At 41.6% G+C, this 20,030-nt stretch overlaps 3 protein-coding genes across 5 annotated transcripts in view; 1 reads left to right on the forward strand and 2 right to left on the reverse strand.

Moving 5' to 3' along the window:
• loxl3b (lysyl oxidase-like 3b) overlaps positions 1-7,750 on the forward strand; it is a 20,215-nt gene extending 12,465 nt beyond the window's left edge. For all 3 annotated transcript variants that reach the window (XM_076300473.1, XM_076300474.1, XM_076300475.1), the window contains 7 exons: positions 4-174; positions 1,887-2,046; positions 2,805-3,048; positions 3,318-3,433; positions 5,137-5,273; positions 5,484-5,595; positions 7,056-7,750. In XM_076300473.1, the coding sequence (XP_076156588.1) occupies positions 4-174; positions 1,887-2,046; positions 2,805-3,048; positions 3,318-3,433; positions 5,137-5,273; positions 5,484-5,595; positions 7,056-7,132 (1,017 nt within the window). In that variant the 3' untranslated portion in view covers positions 7,133-7,750. The remainder of the gene's footprint in view (positions 1-3; positions 175-1,886; positions 2,047-2,804; positions 3,049-3,317; positions 3,434-5,136; positions 5,274-5,483; positions 5,596-7,055) is intronic.
• Positions 7,751-8,411: 661 nt separating this feature from the next.
• Positions 8,412-15,081, reverse strand: LOC143139751 (serine protease HTRA2, mitochondrial-like). Its single transcript, XM_076300476.1, has 8 exons — positions 14,409-15,081; positions 13,974-14,178; positions 13,385-13,579; positions 10,535-10,567; positions 10,146-10,254; positions 9,833-9,902; positions 9,589-9,684; positions 8,412-9,309 (listed from the first exon to the last, which is right to left on the reverse strand). Exons 1-8 carry the CDS (start codon positions 14,891-14,893, stop codon positions 9,144-9,146), a joined length of 1,359 nt encoding a protein of 452 aa, XP_076156591.1. The 5' UTR covers positions 14,894-15,081; the 3' UTR covers positions 8,412-9,143.
• A 1,397-nt stretch (positions 15,082-16,478) lies between these two features.
• mrps26 (mitochondrial ribosomal protein S26) lies at positions 16,479-19,510 on the reverse strand. The gene is made up of 4 exons (XM_076299876.1): positions 19,144-19,510; positions 18,850-18,996; positions 18,320-18,443; positions 16,479-16,845 (listed from the first exon to the last, which is right to left on the reverse strand). Exons 1-4 carry the CDS (start codon positions 19,362-19,364, stop codon positions 16,714-16,716), a joined length of 624 nt encoding a protein of 207 aa, XP_076155991.1. The 5' UTR covers positions 19,365-19,510; the 3' UTR covers positions 16,479-16,713.
• Positions 19,511-20,030: the final 520 nt, after the last annotated feature.

Genomic DNA, 20,030 nt, shown 5'->3' on the forward strand with positions numbered 1-20,030 from the left:
CAGGTGCGTATTGGCGGGGGCCGCTCGCGGTACGAGGGGCGCGTGGAGGTGCTCCAGGCTCTCCCCAACGGGACCCAGCGCTGGGGTCTGCTCTGCGGAGACGGCTGGAGCACTAAGGAGGCCATGGTGGTGTGCAGGCAGCTGGGCCTGGGATACGCCAACCATGGGCTGAAAGTATGCTGCCCATACCTGTGCCCGCATACGCACATACCCATGCACATATACATCAACACTGATGCATATACGCTCACTGTACACTGGCATGAGTAGTGCAGTATACTACTGTGTATACTACACAGTATATGTTCAAGTACATACTCTCATGTGTGTATGGATGTACATTTTTTTTTGCACATTTTGAGAGCTCTAGTGTTTGCAAGTGCGTACTTTGACTTGCATGAATGATTTTGACCAATAATGTGATGCTTCCCTCTGACTATCACGAGCATGCTATTAAATACTAACACACACCGCTTCAAGTCGCTTTGGACAAAAGTGTCTGCCAAATACCATAACCATAACAATAACCATAATACACCAAGTCAGCAAATGTATATGTCAGTAGACAAGACAGAGATGAAGAGGGAAGAGGCAGGACATAATTATACGTGTGTGCATGTGTGTGCGTAAGAGAGCACATGTGTGTGATCATTTGGGTCAGTCCATGTCAAGGCAGACATGTAGAGGGTTTGTGTGATATATGTCAGGATATAATTCACAGGCTAATACATATGGTAGACTGAAGTGTACAGTACATTGGTGTGCATGTGTGCTTGTCTGAGTAATTAATGTGTGAAAGGTGTGGAGTAGATGTGTAAGTATGGACAAGACGTGTCCATACTTATACATAAAGTGTGTGTGTGTGTGTGAGTGTGTGTGTTAGAGTGGATGTGAGGTTTCCTGCTTGACTGACAAGCAATAGGTGTGTGAGTGTCAGCCAGACAGATATGCAGTAAATGTGGGTTAGTGCATGTGTGTGTGTGTGTGTGTGTGTAAGTATGTTTGTCTGTATGTGTCTGTCTGGCTGACATTCTGTATGTGTGTGTAGACACAAGTTAGTATTTATCTGACGTGCTGTAGGTGTGTGTGCGTGCGTGTGTGCGTGTGTGTGTGTGTGTGTGTGTGTAGGTGCGTCTGCAGGGCGGGCGCTCCTCATATGAGGGCCGGGTGGAGGTGCGGGTGGGTGAGCGCTGGGGAGCGCTGTGCAGTCAGGGCTGGAGCACCAGGGAGGCCATGGTGGCCTGCAGACAGCTAGGGCTCGGCTACTCCATGCATGCCATCACTGTGAGTACACACACACACACACACACACACACACACACACACACACACACTCTCACACACACACACAGAGTGACATACTGTATTTCCACAAATAATTTGCACGTGTGTAATCTCTGGTTGTTCACACACCTGTACAAACACACACGCAATCATATATTGGATATGCAGATGCATGAACACAGACACTCTTTTACGCATGTATGCTAGATCAGTAGCCACATGGATACACTGATAAACACAAACACTTCTCCAATCATCACTCTTGTGGTATAACACACTGTGCTCCTACAGGGTAACACACACTGCATGCATGTATGGGTGTTCACTTCTTGAGGTTTTCATGCACCAACCAGCTCATAATCAAATACAAAGGCCAACTCACTCATGCAAACCCCAGAAACACATAACACACTCCCACCTTCAAGCAGTGAAACTGCTCACATTCTTATACACACAGATGTACATATATGAACGAACACCCGTGCAATGTGCTCATAATATCATGTAATTACAAAAATACACTCACCTACACATTCTCACCTCTGGTGTGTGTGTGTGTGTGTGTGTGTGTGTGTGCGTGCGTTGGATGCCTGTTTCATAAGGAAACGTGGTACTGGGACAGCAGTAATGTGACTGATATGGTGTGGAGTGGGGTCAAGTGCACCGGGAGCGAGATGTCTCTCACCCAGTGCCAGCGACACAAAGTCTTCAACTGCCAGAAAGCCGTCGCCAGGTTCTCTGCTGGAGTTATCTGCTCAGAGAGTGAGTGGGGTTTTGTTGTTGTTGTGGCTTTGATGCACACACCTTGACTAATGCTCACACCTTGACTAATGCTCACATCTTCACTAATGCTCACATCTTGGCTCACACCTTGACTAATGCTCACATCTTGGCTCACATTTTGACTAATGCTCACATCTTCACTAATGCTCACATCTTGGCTCACATCTTGACTAATGCTCACATCTTGACTAATGCTCACACCTTGACTAATGCTCACATCTTGACTAATGCTCACTAATGCTCACACCTTGACTAATGCTCACATCTTGACTAATGCACACATCTTGACTAATGCTCACTCCATTCAACTGCACTTCGACCCGCATATAGATGTCCTGTAAATCAGGGCTCTGCGTTGGGAGTTCCTTACACAACTACTGCTCCCTCTCCTTCTTTTTTGTCTCCCTGTTTTTGTCTATACTTTCGTCTCTCTCTCTGTCTCTCTCTCTCTCTCTCTCTCTCTCTCTCTCCTCAATACCAGTCTTCCCTTTGGCTCACTTTCGGTCTCTTCATTTACCGTTTACATTTCAATGATTTAGCTGATGCTTTCATCCAAAGTGACTAGTAAGTGAGGAATACCATTCAAGCTACAGTGCAATAGAAGACCTTGCGTAACAGTGCTACCTCACAATACTAGGCTGAAGTATCTGTAATTCACTTCAATCTCAACCTCTCTGCCCATCTCTCTCTCTCTCTCTCTCTCTCTCTCTTTCTCACCTGTCTCCTTCATTCTCCAGCGGCGTCTGACCTGGTGCTGAATGCCACCCTAGTGCAGCAGTCTGTGTACATCGAGGACCGTCCACTGCACATGCTTTACTGCGCGGCGGAGGAGGACTGCCTGTCCAAGACGGCCGCCCAGGCCAACTGGCCCTACGGCCATCGCCGCCTGCTGCGCTTCTCCTCCCAGATCCACAACGTCGGTCGCGCCGACTTCAGGCCCAAGCTCGGCAGGCACTCCTGGGTGTGGCACGCGTGTCACGGGTAACTACGGCAAAACATTACTTTAGGGTGGCCCAGTGTGGTGGAGGTACAAAGGTGGAGATACAACATGCATAATAATAGAGGAGATACAACATGCATAATCATAGAGGTGGAGATACAACATGCATAATCATTGAGGAGATACAAATTACTTTATACGTTTATAAGGCAAAGCTATCCTCATTTACTTAACACAGAAACATTGGTAGGAAAACATTGGATGGCTTCACATAGATCTTTTGTACAATTATGTGTGTGTGTGTCTACAGGCATTATCACAGCATGGACATATTTACTCATTATGACATACTGTCAGTTAATGGCACAAAGATGGCCGAAGGACACAAAGCAAGCTTCTGCCTGGAGGATTCTGAGTGCCAGGAGGGTGAGGAGAACCACACATACACACACATACTGACAGACATATGGGTCATTCTGTGTCAAATCAGATAAGGTCGTTGCAGTAACATTTCAGATTTTGTTCAAACCTTGTTTATATCAAGAATGGGTCCTAAAACCAAGGCCTGTAAAAGGTTTCTGTTCAAATCCAATGTCTTCATGTTATGTTCAGCCCTTGAAATTACATCAGTTTTATAGCCTGGGAAGCCATGTTTGGGCATTAATATCATGAAAATATTATTTATAGGCTGCCCAAACATTTTAGAGTGGAAGACAAACATGTTTTCAGTATGACTGAACCAATACAAGTATGGCATTCTCATTGATTTTTCTACAAGGCCCTAGATTTGGAAAAAAAATAGGTTTTGTACACATTTGGTATCAATCATTATTTTTTTCTTTGCATACTATTTTATTAATGTATTTGAGCTCTCCAAATATTATGGGCTTAAAGATTTGAAGGATTAATCACAGGGAGGCTGTGTCATTTTCATAGGATGAAAATGGTATGTGGGGTATCTAGTAGGCACTTGAAAATCTATGTGAAAGTAGCTAAGTGTATGGGCATTTAGTGTGCGAAGTGCCGATGCTGTACCATAGATAAATAAATAGAGTCAAAATCATTGTTCTGCCTCAGGGACAAGAATGAAAACGCATTGGTATATAATGAACCTTGAATTTCCCCTGGGGATCAATAAAGTATCTATCTATCTATCTATCTATCTATCTAATCTATCTAATCTATCTATCTATCTATCTATCTATCTATCTATCTATCTATCTATCTATCTATCTATCTATCTATCTATCTATCTATCTATCTATCTATCTATCTATCTATCTATCTATCTATCTAATGTAAACAAGTAAGTGCATTTATGTATAAATAAAACAAGGTACATCATTGGCACTTTATATACAAAATCACTGTAAACTGAGCTGTTTCCACGTTGATTTTTGTGTTTCTACTAGCTACCACACACACCATTTAAGTCCTATGAAAATTAACAAAAAATGCAATCACACCATGTTTCATTCTTAATATCTTCATGTTCATTTGTTGCAGAGACCTCAAATATTGGCTCAACATTAATAAAGTATTGTATTGGCAGACAAAATAATAATTGTTGTCATGGATACAGAAAATTTGTGAAGAAGACCCTCAATGTCACCAGTTTTGCATTTTGTTCCATATCTAGGGCCTTATATAAAACTAATGGGCATGCAGTACAAACTTTTAATGGTCCAATCATACCAAGAACATGTCTTTTTTCCACCTTACAACGTTTGAGCAGGCTAGGAACAATACTTTTCAAGATATTAATGCCCAAACGTGGCCTCCAAGAGTGTAAAAATGATACAAAATCAAGGGTGAAAAAATTTATGAATTTAACAAAAATATTGTACAGGTCTTAGTTTTGGGACCTAAATATTAGGGAGACAAACTTTGAGTAAAATCTGAGACGGTGCAACAACCATTATCCTGGATTTTGTCTGATTCGACACGGAATGGCCCATATACAAACAAATACGTAGACCAAGAACTGTTTAGTTCACTTCATATTTAACATACAAAATCCCACTCACACCTACAGTCTGTATGTCCATAAACACAGAGCAGTAACTACCGCATGTTCAGACATTCAACAAATGTTAACGTATAGTTCCTCTCACATCTGTCTGCTCCAGGTATCTCTAAGCGATATGAGTGTGCTAACTTTGGTGAGCAGGGTATCACAGTGGGATGCTGGGATCTCTATCGCCATGACATTGACTGCCAATGGATTGACATCACAGATGTGAAACCAGGAAACTACATTCTACAGGTAAAGCAATCCACTGATCTTGAAAGAACACGTTATTTTGAGATCAGTAAAAGCATATAAGACCTTATGACTTATGACATCCGTTGTTCAAATCTATCATCCAATTGTTCACATGATTGACTTTTCACAGATACAAAATGAAGTTTACTTCCTAATACATTCAGGTTTCCTTGCTGCTTGTATGGTTGATTATTTCTGTTTGTCTCGCAGGTCGTGATAAATCCAAACCAAGAGGTGTCAGAGATGGATTACACAAACAATGCCATGAAGTGTAGCTGCAAGTATGACGGCCATAGGATCTGGGTGCATAACTGTCACATTGGTGAGACAACATTATCAACCCTGTATTATGTTTGCCTGCCTGTCTGTGTCTGTCTGCATCTCCGGCTTAGCTGCTCATAGTCCAGAATGGCCCCTTATGCAGTGCAGTTGTTTGCTTCTATCTGCAGCTAGCGAGACAGTGATTCATTCTTTCCCAAACAATCACCTTCCACTCACCCTTACTTAATCTGTCTGCCTCTGACTAGGTCGTCTCTGACACACACTTGGGCATGTTATTAGTCAACATCCGTTTGATGGTCAGGTCAGGTATTATACATTGGTATATGTGCAGGATATGAATTACATCCATGTGTTTAGAAGAGTGTATGTGAGAGAAGAGTGTATGTGAGAAAAAGAGAGAGAGAGGGGGGGGGGGCAGACAGACATAGAGACAAGAGGTAGACAAGAAGAGGGGAGACAGAGTCTGCCAGTGAGCTTTCTTTCCACGGAAGTCTGGTTTATAACAAGTCTCGAAAGAAGAGTGCATGAGATACGTGCCTTTGAACTGTTGCAGTCACACTCACTCTCTCACTCTTGTGAGATCAGTACTGTTTTTGTTTGTATGCATGTGTTTATATGTTGTGTGTGTGTGTGTGTGTGTGTGTGTGTGTGTCATACCACAAGCCCACTTTGGTTGGTCTTTTTCCAGCGTCAGATGACTGGGAAGTGAGGCTTTGCAGGAGGATGTAAAGCGAGCCTGAAAAACAGCAGTAATGACAGAAACAGAAACAATAAAAGTGAAAGAATAAAAAAGTCTGCCATACCAGTGGCTCCCAAAGCCAGCCAGCATCCTGGGGCCAGAGCAGGGGGAGACAGCCACCCAGCTGCCTGGGTCTGCTGAAATATGCCACCAGGCAATCATCTTACAACCATTAATACACTAGTACTGAGTACTGACTATCAATTCGCACCAGTAAATTAAAGCAGCACTAATAGTGAAGATTTGCTCTCGGGGTCCCCCTACAGTTGAAGAGCGCAATAACAAATTAACTAACTGTGCGTCTTTGAACAAACTATAAACAAATCTTTGATACAATATAGCTGGAATGCACCGACAGCAGTCTTTAGACAGAGAGCTGCGAATTCCTGTAAGTAGCAGCTCTTTTCCATTTCATTTTCGAAGGGGAAGGCAGTGTTCCTACCAGCAACTTCATATGGCTATTTTACAAGCGTTAAGACCTACTCGGAGTGCCGCCGAAGTGCATTTCGCCCTCTTAAGAGTTTTTGTGCCATCAAAATGATTTTGGAAACGTTATTTTAAGATAAAAAAAATCTTTAGGGGAGCTTTAATGGTCATCACTTCTACCAAATCTGTCATCTGATGAGGAATATATTGATGTGATGAAAGAGTGTTGTCATTGCCCTCACCTCAGTCTGTTGTGAAACTGTGGCTGATTCACTGCTTGTGCAGAGATTTCATAATGTAGATTTCATAAGGTTAATCTGTTTGTCTCCCTGCAGGTGATGCCTTCAGTGATGAGGTGGAGAGGAAATTTGAGAAATATCCTGGACAGTTCAACAACCAGATAATGAATTAACACACACGCTCTCTCACTCTGAAGAGACACACGCCAAGCTCACACCAATCATGCACACGATCATACACAAGACATTCTAGCAATATCTGACTTGTTACATAAGCATTCATTAATACAATTTTGTATAGGGATCTACATACTCCATGATACAGAACACCACAATCATATACATTATGCATATTCAAATGGTACTTGTGGCAGTATGTTGAAACGGCTTTCACAGCTGATATGTGTGTGTTCGTGTGAGTGTGTGTGTGTGTATCCAGTAGTTTTATTACTTGAATTCTCCGCTCCAGACCATATGTCAAGGGACCATTGTTGAACATCCTTTGCGGTGCTTTGTTTGAATGTTCGTATGTTTACGTCCCTATGCCCTACAGGTATTTTTGAGTTGTCATGTGTGGTTGATGAAGAAACACTTTGAGTGAATGAATGAATGTTTTTTTTAAGCTAAAAGTAAAACTATGAATATTAATTTTGATTTGTTTGGAATACTATGTCCATGATCTCATTCCAATATATTTCAGTACTGCTTAATCACAGGGATTTAAGTATGCACATGCCATTTTTTCTAGTCACATTTCCTTTATTTGAAGGTATAATAAAAATGTAAAATTATTTACACATGCCATTTTATTTATCAGTTTTAATACAGGTCATGTTAATTATCATGTCACATTCACACATAATGAACTTCTTGCAAAAAAAAAACCCTGGCAATAGCTTGAAACAAGACTGCTGAAGACCACTTTAATCCGTTACATATTCATATTCAGTCTGATTCCAAACCACAGCACTTCCAGTTCAATTCAGTAAACTGCCCCACACTGTCCTCTAGCTCCCTGTTATGTGTGTGTGCTACAATGTTTCCAGTGTTCATACAGTCATTTTGCTGTAAGTAACGGGCAAACAAACACCCCAGCTTGGACAGAACTGTTTGAAAGAAAGGGGCGTCTTTTGGTTGGTTGTTTTTATCCACAAAAATGTGTTAGTGATTTTGTTTTGGATGGTAAATAGGCTTGGTTGTTGATTGGCCGCTGTCTGAAATCCCCTATCTATAGCACTAGGAATTCAACATCTCTCCTGTGCATATTTGACAGTCTGTTGAACTGCCATTCTGTTGAACAGCCTTTCGCCGGAATAGGGAACTACATCTTTAAGACTGAATTGTGCCGTTACGCTTTCCAGCGTTTCAGTTTTTGATTAGAAACTTCTGTCTGAACTGTTCCCCCCTAACGGCTTTGTCAACAGCAAAAACAAAACCAGACAGTCAAACATCTATTTTTCAATTATTTATTGAACATTTTTGTGAATCCAGTGGTTATGAGAAATAAGGCTGTCTCCATACTTACGATATTAAATCATACTCTCTTACATTATATTACATTTAAGAATATTAAATAATATTCTTACATTAAGTCACAGTTTAAGTTTCTTCACCCATTCCATTGACACACCTATGCCACTTCTAGACAACCGACATCCACAGAGCCAAACGTAACAATATAAAAGACTAAATAGAAAAGTCCACCTCGGTATCAGACATACTGACTCACAAATTCAACATTGTCATAAATATTTGTTTGCTCCTTCACACAAATACTGTATGGATTTCAGTGCTGACATGAAAGACTGTAAACAAATGTGGTTTTGGGTACACTGGTAGTGACTGGCCTATCATAAGACTTCCTCCTGCACTTTCTCATTTTTCTTCACCTCTCTCTTATCCACTCTCTTCCATTAGATAAAGCTTTACAGACATAAGCACCACTGTGGCCTCTTCTGAAAGACTCTTATGCAGACCACAAGAAACTTTATAATTTAACTCTTCTTTCCCTACTTTCAAAACACCTTCTTCGAGGCATCTTTTTTTAGCATTTCTTCTTCCAGTCCCACTTCTTCTTTACCAGTCTCTCTACAAGTACAAGTGCTTTTGTTTCTTCTTAGTTTTTCTGACATATTGTTTATGGTTCAATCTCTTTAGCATGCTGGACGGCGCATGTTGATGACATCACTCTGTGTACTCGGGGGTCATGTGCAGCATGAGTAGGTCTTCACCTCTCTTGACGACCACATTGATGGAGTCTTTGGTCCTCACAGCGTTGTAGATCTCCTCCGACGTGTTAACTTTGGATCCGTTGATCTCTATGATGACGTCTCCTGGTTTCATGCCAGCTCTAGCATCAGATCACAAAAGAAAAAGGGATTTGTAAAGACAGAATGTATTGTTGAGTTGGACTAAATTCTGTTGCGTTTCCAAAGTAATTATAAGTTAACAACTACACAACTTACAAGTAAAACAACTTTCAACACTCTTTCAACATTCTCTGAAAAGTCTGGTCAGTCATGGCCTTGTAGGTTTTTATGAGATGACCACAACTTTTTTTTATGAACGTGACTGTGCGTATGGGCACAGTGTGGGCTAAAGCTGAGGTGACTAGAGCACTATGGCTTACCGATGCGCTGGAGAGCCTATGATGACACGATGAATGAGGATTCCATGAGTGACATCGGGGAAGGAGGGATCACGCATCTTCAGTTCACTAATGATACTAGAGAAACACACACACACACAGAATAAGTGGGACCATCCCGAATTGCACTACATATACACCAAAGGAAGACGGTGTTCACTACATTCTAGTCACCGGGAATGAAACATTTGTAAAGAGTCATTGGTCATGAAAGAGTTGTATGCACCTGGGTGTAAGAGTGAGCATCATCACTCCAATGTATCTACGTTTTCCTCCTGATTCACCAAACCACGACTCTGAAACAGAATAACAGACACAAACACGAGAGCAATTATGACCCAGTTGGACTGTATGCTGAGTCATTCATAGGGCAACCAAAAGTCTTCTGTAACAGTTTCACTACCCCAAACTGCTTTACTCTACTTGTGGATAACATTAATCTATAGAACAGATTTAAGCAATTTCTCAGAAATGAGAAATATAATACTAGGTAAAAAGGAAATGAGACTTTATACGTGTGTGTGTGTGTGCGTGCTCACTCTGATTGTCTGCAGCACGGTTCAGGAAAAGCTGAACTCTGTCAGAAGGAATGGCAAATGAAATGCCAGCTGTGACCTTCATGGTGTTGACACCGATGACCTCACCATCCTATGCATCATATGGCCAGTTAGTCAGACAGCAGAAATTTCAGGTTTTCAAAAGGGAAAACTATTATAAAACTATACCACAACATTAAAATTAAAAATTGTGCCGCACTGGACTATCAAAACAGATGTACAATTAACTGTGTAACAAATGAGCAATTTAGCAGTTAACTGTGTAACAAATGAGCAATTTAGCAATTAGCAACAAGTTTATGTTTGTTTGGTCATATGTTTGTGACAGCAGGCAGACTTGCCGTGATGTCATCTTGTGTCTAACAACTCACCAGGTTGATTAGGGGGCCACCAGAGTTTCCGAACTGAAAAAAAAAGAACAGTGTGTCTTGTGAGAATGAGACCCCTGTGGACAGAGCTTTTTGAACGTCGGGATGGTCAGGACCAGGCTAGCTGTGCAAAATAAACCCCCACGGTAACATATGAAACCAAGTCAAGGCTATAAATTCAGCCAGGATAACCAAAATCTCAAATGTCCTCGCTGGAACTGTCTGAGTCACGACACTAACACCATTCTGCTGAGACAACCGGACTCTGGACTCAAGATCTTATACACATTGATATTCCATGCACAAGGTCAAAGTTTTAAGCCCTGCGGTATGCATTATACAAAGCTATGAACACTACTGAGGACGGAGTGACGCCTTCATTTTGGCAGCATGTTATCGTTGTGGCAATCTCCAGTGTTCAAGATTCAGTTCGCTTTGGTAAGAGAACAGCTTTCCAGTTCTTTACAAACCCCACGAGAAGAGTGTCCTGAGAATACTGAATAAGGGCCCAATAGGGATGTAACGATTACCGGTATAATGATAAACCGTGATAAAAATGTTGACGATAACAATTACCATTTTCTTTTGAAATATAATTATCACGGTTGATTATCACGGTGTTGAAACCGTGTGTTTAATCCTTCCCAGCTTCATCCGAGCCTGCTTTTGACATACAGTAGGCCTGGTACAATGAAGCAAAATTGGTACCCTACTGATTCTGTTGTCTAGCCTAATTGATGGTTTTAACTGCGAATTGGATTAGGCTACACCTGATTTTAAAAGGCGGAACATTTTCACCGCAAAACTTGCACTGTAACATTTGCACTCTGCGTCTTTTTATGTTCGCGTGCACATTAAATCCATTCCACTCACGTTATCGGAAGAACACAGTAGCCTAAAGTTTTTTTCGAACACTTACTTTGGTCTCACTCAGGGTAGGAATTTCACGGCGGCCACGTTTTTGCCCCTTGTGTTGGCCGTGATGTCCCTTTGAAAATCAGAGTTTTACAGGCCACGGTGCCCTTGGTGCCCTTCTTTCAATATTCTGCTTTGCATCCTACTAATAGCGAATTTTATTTAGCCTATGGCCTGTCAAAATAATCTTAGCATTCACAGCGCAAATTAATTTATTTTACGCAGTGGAGAAAGTGACAGCGCAAGAAAGAAAGTGCGTCTAAATTCACCTATTCTTCTCAGTTGAACTACTCGCGAAGTAGCCTACTCATCACACAGACATCACAAGTATCACATGAAAGAGCTTTTTCTCAGCTTTTAAACGATGTTAGCCGCGAATTGCTGTGGTGAACGGTTCGCGAGAAACGTAAATAATATAATTAAATTTAATCATAAATTCTACTGAAGGTTTTCGTCCATCTCCCTACCCATTCCTCTCGGTGCAATACTTCACGAACCTTTCGTTTAACACATGACAAACCATATATCAGAATAAACAGCAGACCTTACCGAACATAAAGGTGTAAAGCAGTCCCCTGTACAGTTAGCCGTTCCAGAGTAATCCACTTTTGAATTTGCAGTACATTTCGACATGCATGGATGTCTCCAAATTTGGGCTTTAAGTTTTACAATGTGTTTAAATTGTTCCACATGATTTCATAACGGGCCAAATACAAAATAAATGTTACAAATATCGCCTATATATCGGTAAATCAGAGGACAGCTGACAAAGAGTTTGTGAAAGTAGATCACAAAATGCTAAGCATGCATCTAGGCTATTTGAGTTTCTTAAAGCTGAACTGTGCTTAAATTGTTCAATACATGATTTCATAACAGGCCAAATATAAAATAAATGTTAAATATAGCCTAGATATCTGTAAATATTAGATGTTCAGATGATTTGCAGTTCTATATAATATGTCATGTTTCATGTTTTTGTAATGTTTCATACAGTGATGCAGGTCTACTGCAGTGAATAGGCTATACAACTTTGATATTTTTTATAGCCTATGTGGCCTTTGTGCCCTCCACCAAATATGCCCAACTGAAGGCCAAGTCGCCTTGCCCCCAGAATGGTGAAATTCCAAGCCTGGTCTCACTCATTGGATCCAAATAACAGTAATAGCAACCTCCAAGTCATGGTAGGGTAAGTTAAGCGATAAGCACATAGCCAATTAAACATGAAAAACTGAACGGGACACTTTTTGAAACTATTTCAGCTTGTGTAGGCCTATCAGTGCTTTCTGAACATATTGAACGCACTTTTAAAAATACCGTGATAATACCGAAAACCGTGATAATTTTGGTCACTATAACCGTGAGGTTAAATTTTCATACCGTTACATCCCTAGGGCCCAATAACTCTTAAAAGGTGCTCTAAGCAATGCTGGGTAATGTCACTTATGTTGACATTCAAAAAAAACAGAGAGCTAGCTCGCTACTTCCTCCCCCTCCTTTCCATGCAATTGAAACTCTCCTAAACGAGCATCTCGTCTGTGATTTGCTGGAACAGTTTGTTATGTTTTTATGGGCTAGGTTTTCCCAGGTTGTTTTTGTTGCCATTTTTGGAGCCTGGGCTGGCCACAGAAGTCGCGTTTTTTTTACAGTGTATTCAGGACTGTGCAGGCAGCTAGCGGATGGTGAGGTGATGTTTGCTGTAAGTGACAAAAAATTTTTCAGCCTAAAAAACAGGTGGCATCGCTTAGAGCACCTTTAAGTGCAGGCACTACCTTTCTAGACCTTTTAAATAATTCTGCAACTACTGATACTGATATGTATTCCATTTGTTTAGGCAGTATGATGGATACCTTCAGGTTATGGAAGATATCTGCCAGATGAAATGCATTAATAATTAGCTATCTAATACTGCATGATAAAAGTACCTGGCAGATTACTTACATCAATGGCTGCGTCTGTCTGAATGTAATCAATGTTTTGATTGGACAGGCCAAGCTCCTTGCTTCCTCTCTGGGTGGAGCTAACGATCCCTGAGGTAATGGTGTTCCGCAAGGCGAAGGGGCTCCCCATGGCCACCACAAACTCCCCCTGGCGCACATCTGATGACTTTCCCAGCCGCAGCGTTGGTAAAGGATGCTGGGAGAATCGAAGGGCAAGTTAAGTGAACCTGCATATGGGAGAGCAATCATGCCATACAGCAGAGGTACAGTGTGTACCATAAACTCAGCAACTGCCAACACCCCTGTAGTGGCAATCAGCAGCATTCTGAATGTTTCACCTCTGTAATGTTTCAATCTGCTTTATTTGGCCTACACTAGGAACTTAAAAGTTCAGCCTGTTTGACCCACAGATAAGAAGATCTCTTGAACAGCCATATGGCACCTCTACAGAAAATAAACCAACTTCACTCCAGAGGGTTTCATAAGTTCAATTTCAACAACAACAACAAAAAACAGACATATTGTTCCTATGATACATAAAAGTGACAGTATTATGCTGAACACGAAGCAATAATACACCAAGGTCTTACCCTGGGATTGATTTTGATGGTGGCAATGTCGGCCACCTGATCCACGTCCTGCACCGTCGCATTGTAGGACTCCCCATTGGTAAGCTTGACCCGCACACCGCGCTTGTTGGCCACCACGTGGGCGTTCGTGACTATGAGCCCGTCACTGCTGATGATAAATCCGGAGCCGTTAGATATGGGCAATTCTCTGCCCGAGAATGGATGCCTGTAAATGCATTTAAAAGGCACAATAAATTCAATCATACAGAAACGCTCATCAAAGTATACATAGCTGTTGACAATGACCACTGACAGCAGCCATCAGGGACAAGGAACAAGGTGTCAGACGCCGTCAATTAACAGACGAACAGGTGGAAAGTGGAAACGATAGAGGCGGAAACATGATAAGAGTGTCATCCATGTAGGGAAATCTATATCGAACCTGTTTAACGTTACCTTCCAATAATCTCAATGTAGACAACTGCAGGGGTCGACTTTTCCACGACATCTGCGATGAAGTTGTACCTGTACCTCGGGCTGTCGGGCTTGTAGGGGGAAGCACAATATGCCGTGGGGAGAAAGCTTCTCAGTATCGAGTCTTTGAGTCCTGAAAGTTTCTTGTTACTATCGTCTTTAGTTTGATTATGATATACCAGGGCAGTACCAGCGAAACCCAGGCCAAGTGCCACCGAGCTAAGCAAACTTTGTCGGTTTGAACCACCGTCCCAGTTGCTTCTCGAACTTTGTTTCGTCGCTGAGATTATGTCATTTCTCCTGTCACTTGTATTTGTCCCATGCTCTGTCCCCACCGAAGATGCTCCCGAGCTATGTCTGAGGAGTCTCGCAGAAATTAAGTTATTCTGACCACTGTGCTCTCGAACAAGTCTCGTGATTGTCCGAAGTAAACTGTGATTCGCCTGCATTACTTGCCTTGTTGCCATATTGCATCAGTTTCGACAATAACTCAACAGTTCGTATACGGCAGCAAAACGGGTTCAGTTACAATACCTCATGTACTCACAAAGAACCTGCGTTAAAAAAAATAGAAATAAAACTAATATCGGTAGCACTTAACATTATTTCACAACAGATCCCAACCAAAGATCCTCTCTGCCCCAACTAGTCCAGCTTTAACAACACCCGGAAGTAATGACATGCAGTATCGAGAGCGCATGTCTGGACATGCCCACAGTCAGATGCAGATGGTGTGTTCAAGATCAATACAGATTTGTGTTCACACAAAGATTTATGTAGCATCTTGATAAGTTTGGCCTATTAAACGAACCAAGTTCTGTTCTGTCTCGATCTTTCAGTTGACTTATTGTCTATAGCAGGGGTTCCCAAACTTTTCCACGACAAGGCCCCCCAAATACCACTAGGCTCTGGCCAAGGACCCCCTTGATGTGTTATTAAACCCATCGATAATACTACGGCAAGTGTAAAAATACATTAAGCTATTCCTAATAATTATTTTAGCCACAAGCACTTCGCTATGGAGCATACAGTGTGTAAAAAAGGTATTTGGGGCTTTCTGTTATATGAGAGCTATCACTCTACTATTATTCCCAGTCATTATCATGGGAAATGTAATGTTCAGATATGCCTCACATTATTATAATGGCATTGTATAACAACCCGCATAGTAAAAGGTATATTTTACATTTTTCAAATGTATTTTTTTGTTGCTTTTATTTTTCCTTCCAACTTGCTGAGGCCCCCGTGGCACCCCCTCGCGGCCCCCACTTTGAAAACCACTGGTCTATAGTATATCATGCATACTATTCACTCAATTACTGTTCCACCTATTCCATACCAAAACAAAATACAATTGTCTTTTGCCTTCCTCGACTTTATTGACATCTCCATGTTCTGTATAATGTAGCCTGGGCATACCCATACGAACCTTTGGCAAATTTGGAATTTGCTCTGCAGGTCTGTCTGGCCCAGAGGCCATTGAAGCCCATTTCCAATGTCCCTAAAACACGGTCACACAAATACAATCGCAAATCCGGCATGGAGGTGTATTTCTTTATAACGGAGTAAACAATTGCATCCAAAAACCTTCGTTTACAACGTTGCTGCACTTCTGAAATGATTTGGTAAGAGTTTTATGCACCAATTTAAGTTTAATTTCACTGCTAGTTACGCCCCTGCTGGAAGTCGTAAGTCAATGAACATTGTCCAGACGACCCACTCTCAATTCCAACTGAGAAGGTCTGCGAGCTAACCAGCCCAGGTATAATGTGGAAAAGCTTGACATTACATTTATACATTGAAAAGTTACTGGCTTGGGTATCCCATCCTAAATGTAAATTTGGTCAAAATGCAACTGATCATAAACAGTTGTTGGTATCCATAGTGACAACATACATCCTAAGAAGAATGCAAAGTTTGCTGATTGTAAATGAGCTGTTAGTAGTTCTTCATGTACCCGCATTAAACACATGTAAAACTGATCAACAATTTTACACAGAAATAGCATGTCGTGCTTTTGTGAAGCAGAAGACTCACCAAATCACACCCAGCTGAACAAACTGTTTAATAACACATTAAATGCTAACAACACATAAGGCATTTAATAAAATAACACTACACATGGCCCCAAAAGAGACAGGGTGAAATGAATACAATTCACTGAGATTCAACACCTGCAAGACATTGCTTGCATGGATGTGTGCAACAGATGGCAGGACATTTTTTCGTTTTCTCTCTGTTGTCATTGTCTTTCTCAGTCTAGTGGGTTTTTAGTTGCTGTTGCTGTTCACTGCATAACAGTTTGCTTCACCACACGTCCTTCCTTATCAATTGCAAAATTGTAGTTTTGGGGGTTATCCAGTGCATCCTCGATCCTCTGATCCAGATTCTCCAAGGTAATGAAGGTCTTTGCCTCCTCCTGTAAAAAAGAGGAGGGGGAAGAGGGTGAATGGCAGCGTAGTTGCTAAGGAGCTGGGGTAGCGGGAGGGGGAAGAGGGTGAATGGTAGCGTTGCTAAGGAGCTGGGCTAGCATGCAGTAGCCTGGAAAGTTGTGGGTTCATTTTCCAGCTTCCACCGTTGTGCCCTTGGGCAAGGCACTTGTGCCACGTTCCATTTCCAAAGTTGGTCTGGGGAGAATGGCCCTTCTAATATAACTAACATATGTAAGTCGCTTTGGATAAAAGCGTCTACTAAATGAATAAATGTAAATTTAAGTGTGAGTCTATGGGGTTCTCATCTGTCTTTTTGTCTATCCTTCCTCCCTCCAGTCTTAGCCCCTCCTAATTAATTTTGTGAAGGAACGATAGGAGGATGGTCTCCCATTCCTCCATCGTCCAATCGTTCCTTCACAAAATTAATTAGAAGGAGGGGCTAAGACTGGAGGGAGGAAGGATAGACAAAAAGACAGATGAGAAAACCCCTGTGTGTCTGTGGGCAAGCGCAATGTTAAGATGATCAAGTTGAACCATCATGCATATCTTAGAAACCAAGCCTAATTTTGTGACCCTAAATTTTGTTTCCCTTCTTCTCCATTTTGAACCAGTAGTTCATCTCAGCCGCTCAAGTATTAGTGCTGCATCATATCACTAAATAACTAAGATTATTCATTATTATTTCATATTTTAGATGTTGCATAACAGCTGTTATGTACTTACAGAATCAAAACAGATATGGGCTCCATTGTAATGTTCAAATAGCCCAAGTTTTGTTTACCTCCTTGTAAATTATATAGAATTATCATTATTGCTACTGTTTTATGTTATTGGCCAAAAAGCGTGTGATTAAACAGATATTCACTATAGATACATTAACTGTAATTATCTCCCAGAGCATTTCTCCCTGAGGGGATTTTTTTAACATCTGGTTAACACAATATTCGGTAGCTTCTTTGTCAGGTGAATCAACTTGTCCCTGATGTGGACCAAGTTGAGCCAATAGACCACTTTCTTTTAATAGGTATATTTTTGGGCTCTTTAGCTTTTATCAGACAGAACAGTGAAGAGGGGACCGCAAAGGAGTGGGTTTGGGAAATGACCTCAGATCAGACTCCAGGTTTCAATGATCACTGAGTTTGTTTTACAGTATGAGATGGTGATGCTAGTCATGTGGAAATGGCAATTTGATGACAGCTCTGGTCCAGTGCTTGAAACCAGTATGCTTCAGTGCCTCACTGTCAAACTTTTCCCATCCCTACATATTCCCTTTACTATAGGTAGACTTAGGCTTACTTAGACTTATACCAACCTCCCTTAAACATAACTGCAGGGCCTGAGTATCCACACATCACAATGCTTTTCATAAATCTGCACTGCTAACACATCAAATACAGACAAATCCACAAACTATGAATAATATTAGTTCACATAATATTAGTTGACATTTTGCAATCTTACCTGTAGTCTCAATATCTCGCTCTCCTTCTCCTTGACAAGCTCATCAAGTTCTCGCTGCCGTTCTAGAACCACCTCCATCTGCATCCGTTGTGACTCCTCCTGTTCCTGCTGTACCCGTACCTCCCTGTAGGCATAGCATGAGACATCATTCGTACGTTCGATATACTGTTTGCAGGCAATCGGTATGTGGGTTTATATTGTGTGTATGCAAGTTTTTCTAGCAAAATTGCCAGAGGGATAACACAATACATATCTCCAGCTGCCTATTGCTTTAACATAGTGCAGTTGGCTGGAGAAGTTGGCTGTTGTTTTTTACAACAAAGGTACTGCTCTGCCAAGAGGCAGCTCTTGGCCACCGAGAGTGACAATAGATATTATAGACATCAAAGATTACATTCGTTCAAGACAGATGAGCCTACAGAACTATTTAAATATGGATATCCACATGTCAAGGATTTGTTAAATGTGTGGGACGTCCTGCATGTCCATGTGTGTATGGTGTCGGTGTGAATAATTCTTTCAGTGCTCACCTTATTTTACGCAGCCGTTCATTCTCTTGGTTGTTCCACTCCATGAGTGCTCGGTGCTCCTCAGCCTCCTGTTTCGCTCTCTCTTCAGCTAGAGAGCCCGTCTCCTCGTCATAGCGCCTCCTCAGCATTTCTTCTTTAAACTGCATTCTACACATAGACAATCGTAATGTGCTTGTTATTTTTCGGCACATTCAAAATGTACAACGTCTACATGCATGTACAACAACTTTTTCGAGAATAGCTTTAAGATGATCAACTTGACCTTCCATAAAATACACACTGACATCTCCTTACCGCAGTGCCCTCATGATGAGATTGTACTCAGTGAACCGTTCCTTCAAAATAACCATTTCTACTGGGTCCACAGGCGGAGGATACTTGATTCTCCCGGCTTTTGACTTTGCCTTTGGGTCATTACGTGATTTTCTACCTCTGACTGTCTCCACAAGAACAGCACGGGGAGCAAGAATGCGGGCAACTGGAGCCCGTGCAGTCCTACTGAGAGCTTGGAACATGTTGTCGGTGCAGCCAAAGATGTATATACACTGTATTACACACGTTTGTACTCAATGTACGTATATAACTTAGGAATAATAGAATTCATCGCAGCGAAATAAGTTAAGCCATCCACCAAAGGGTCGCCATGTTTCATGCACTATGAACCCGGAAGATGATGTATTACTTTTTCGCGTATCGTGTGCGATTGTGTACACTGTTGCCTCTGGACAGCTCATTACTGCCATCTACGGACTGAAACTGTGAAACTCATTCCTAAACGTGCCCAAAGAAAGTCATACCTAATGTGTCTGCCAAACAATCATCGGTTTGCGCATCACAGGTATAAGGGCTTTGCCACTAGCTTATGTATCCTAGGGGATACTGTAAGAGGCTGGAGGCTTTTACCACTTCCTTAACGTTCTGTATGTGTATGTGATAGGCCTTGCCTGCCTGCTGACTGTGCGTATTTTAGTATTGGTGAATTATGGCTGGGTGAGGTGGATCTCAGAGTGGTGCACTAGTATAAGTATAAGTATATATACTTTTTTGATCCCGTAAGGGAAATTTGGTCTCTGCATTTAACCCAATTGGTGAATTAGTGAAACACAAACAGCACACAGTGAACACACAGTGAGGTGAAGCACACACTAATCCCAGCGCAGTGAGCTGCCTGCTTCAACGGC

The sequence above is a fragment of the Alosa pseudoharengus genome, unplaced genomic scaffold (genome assembly GCF_046254945.1).
Source record: "Alosa pseudoharengus isolate Yale_2024_CS ecotype anadromous, Long Island Sound unplaced genomic scaffold, YU_APseudo_1.1 YU_APseudo_1.1_scf_22, whole genome shotgun sequence".
Classification (NCBI taxonomy): domain Eukaryota; kingdom Metazoa; phylum Chordata; class Actinopteri; order Clupeiformes; family Clupeidae; genus Alosa; species Alosa pseudoharengus.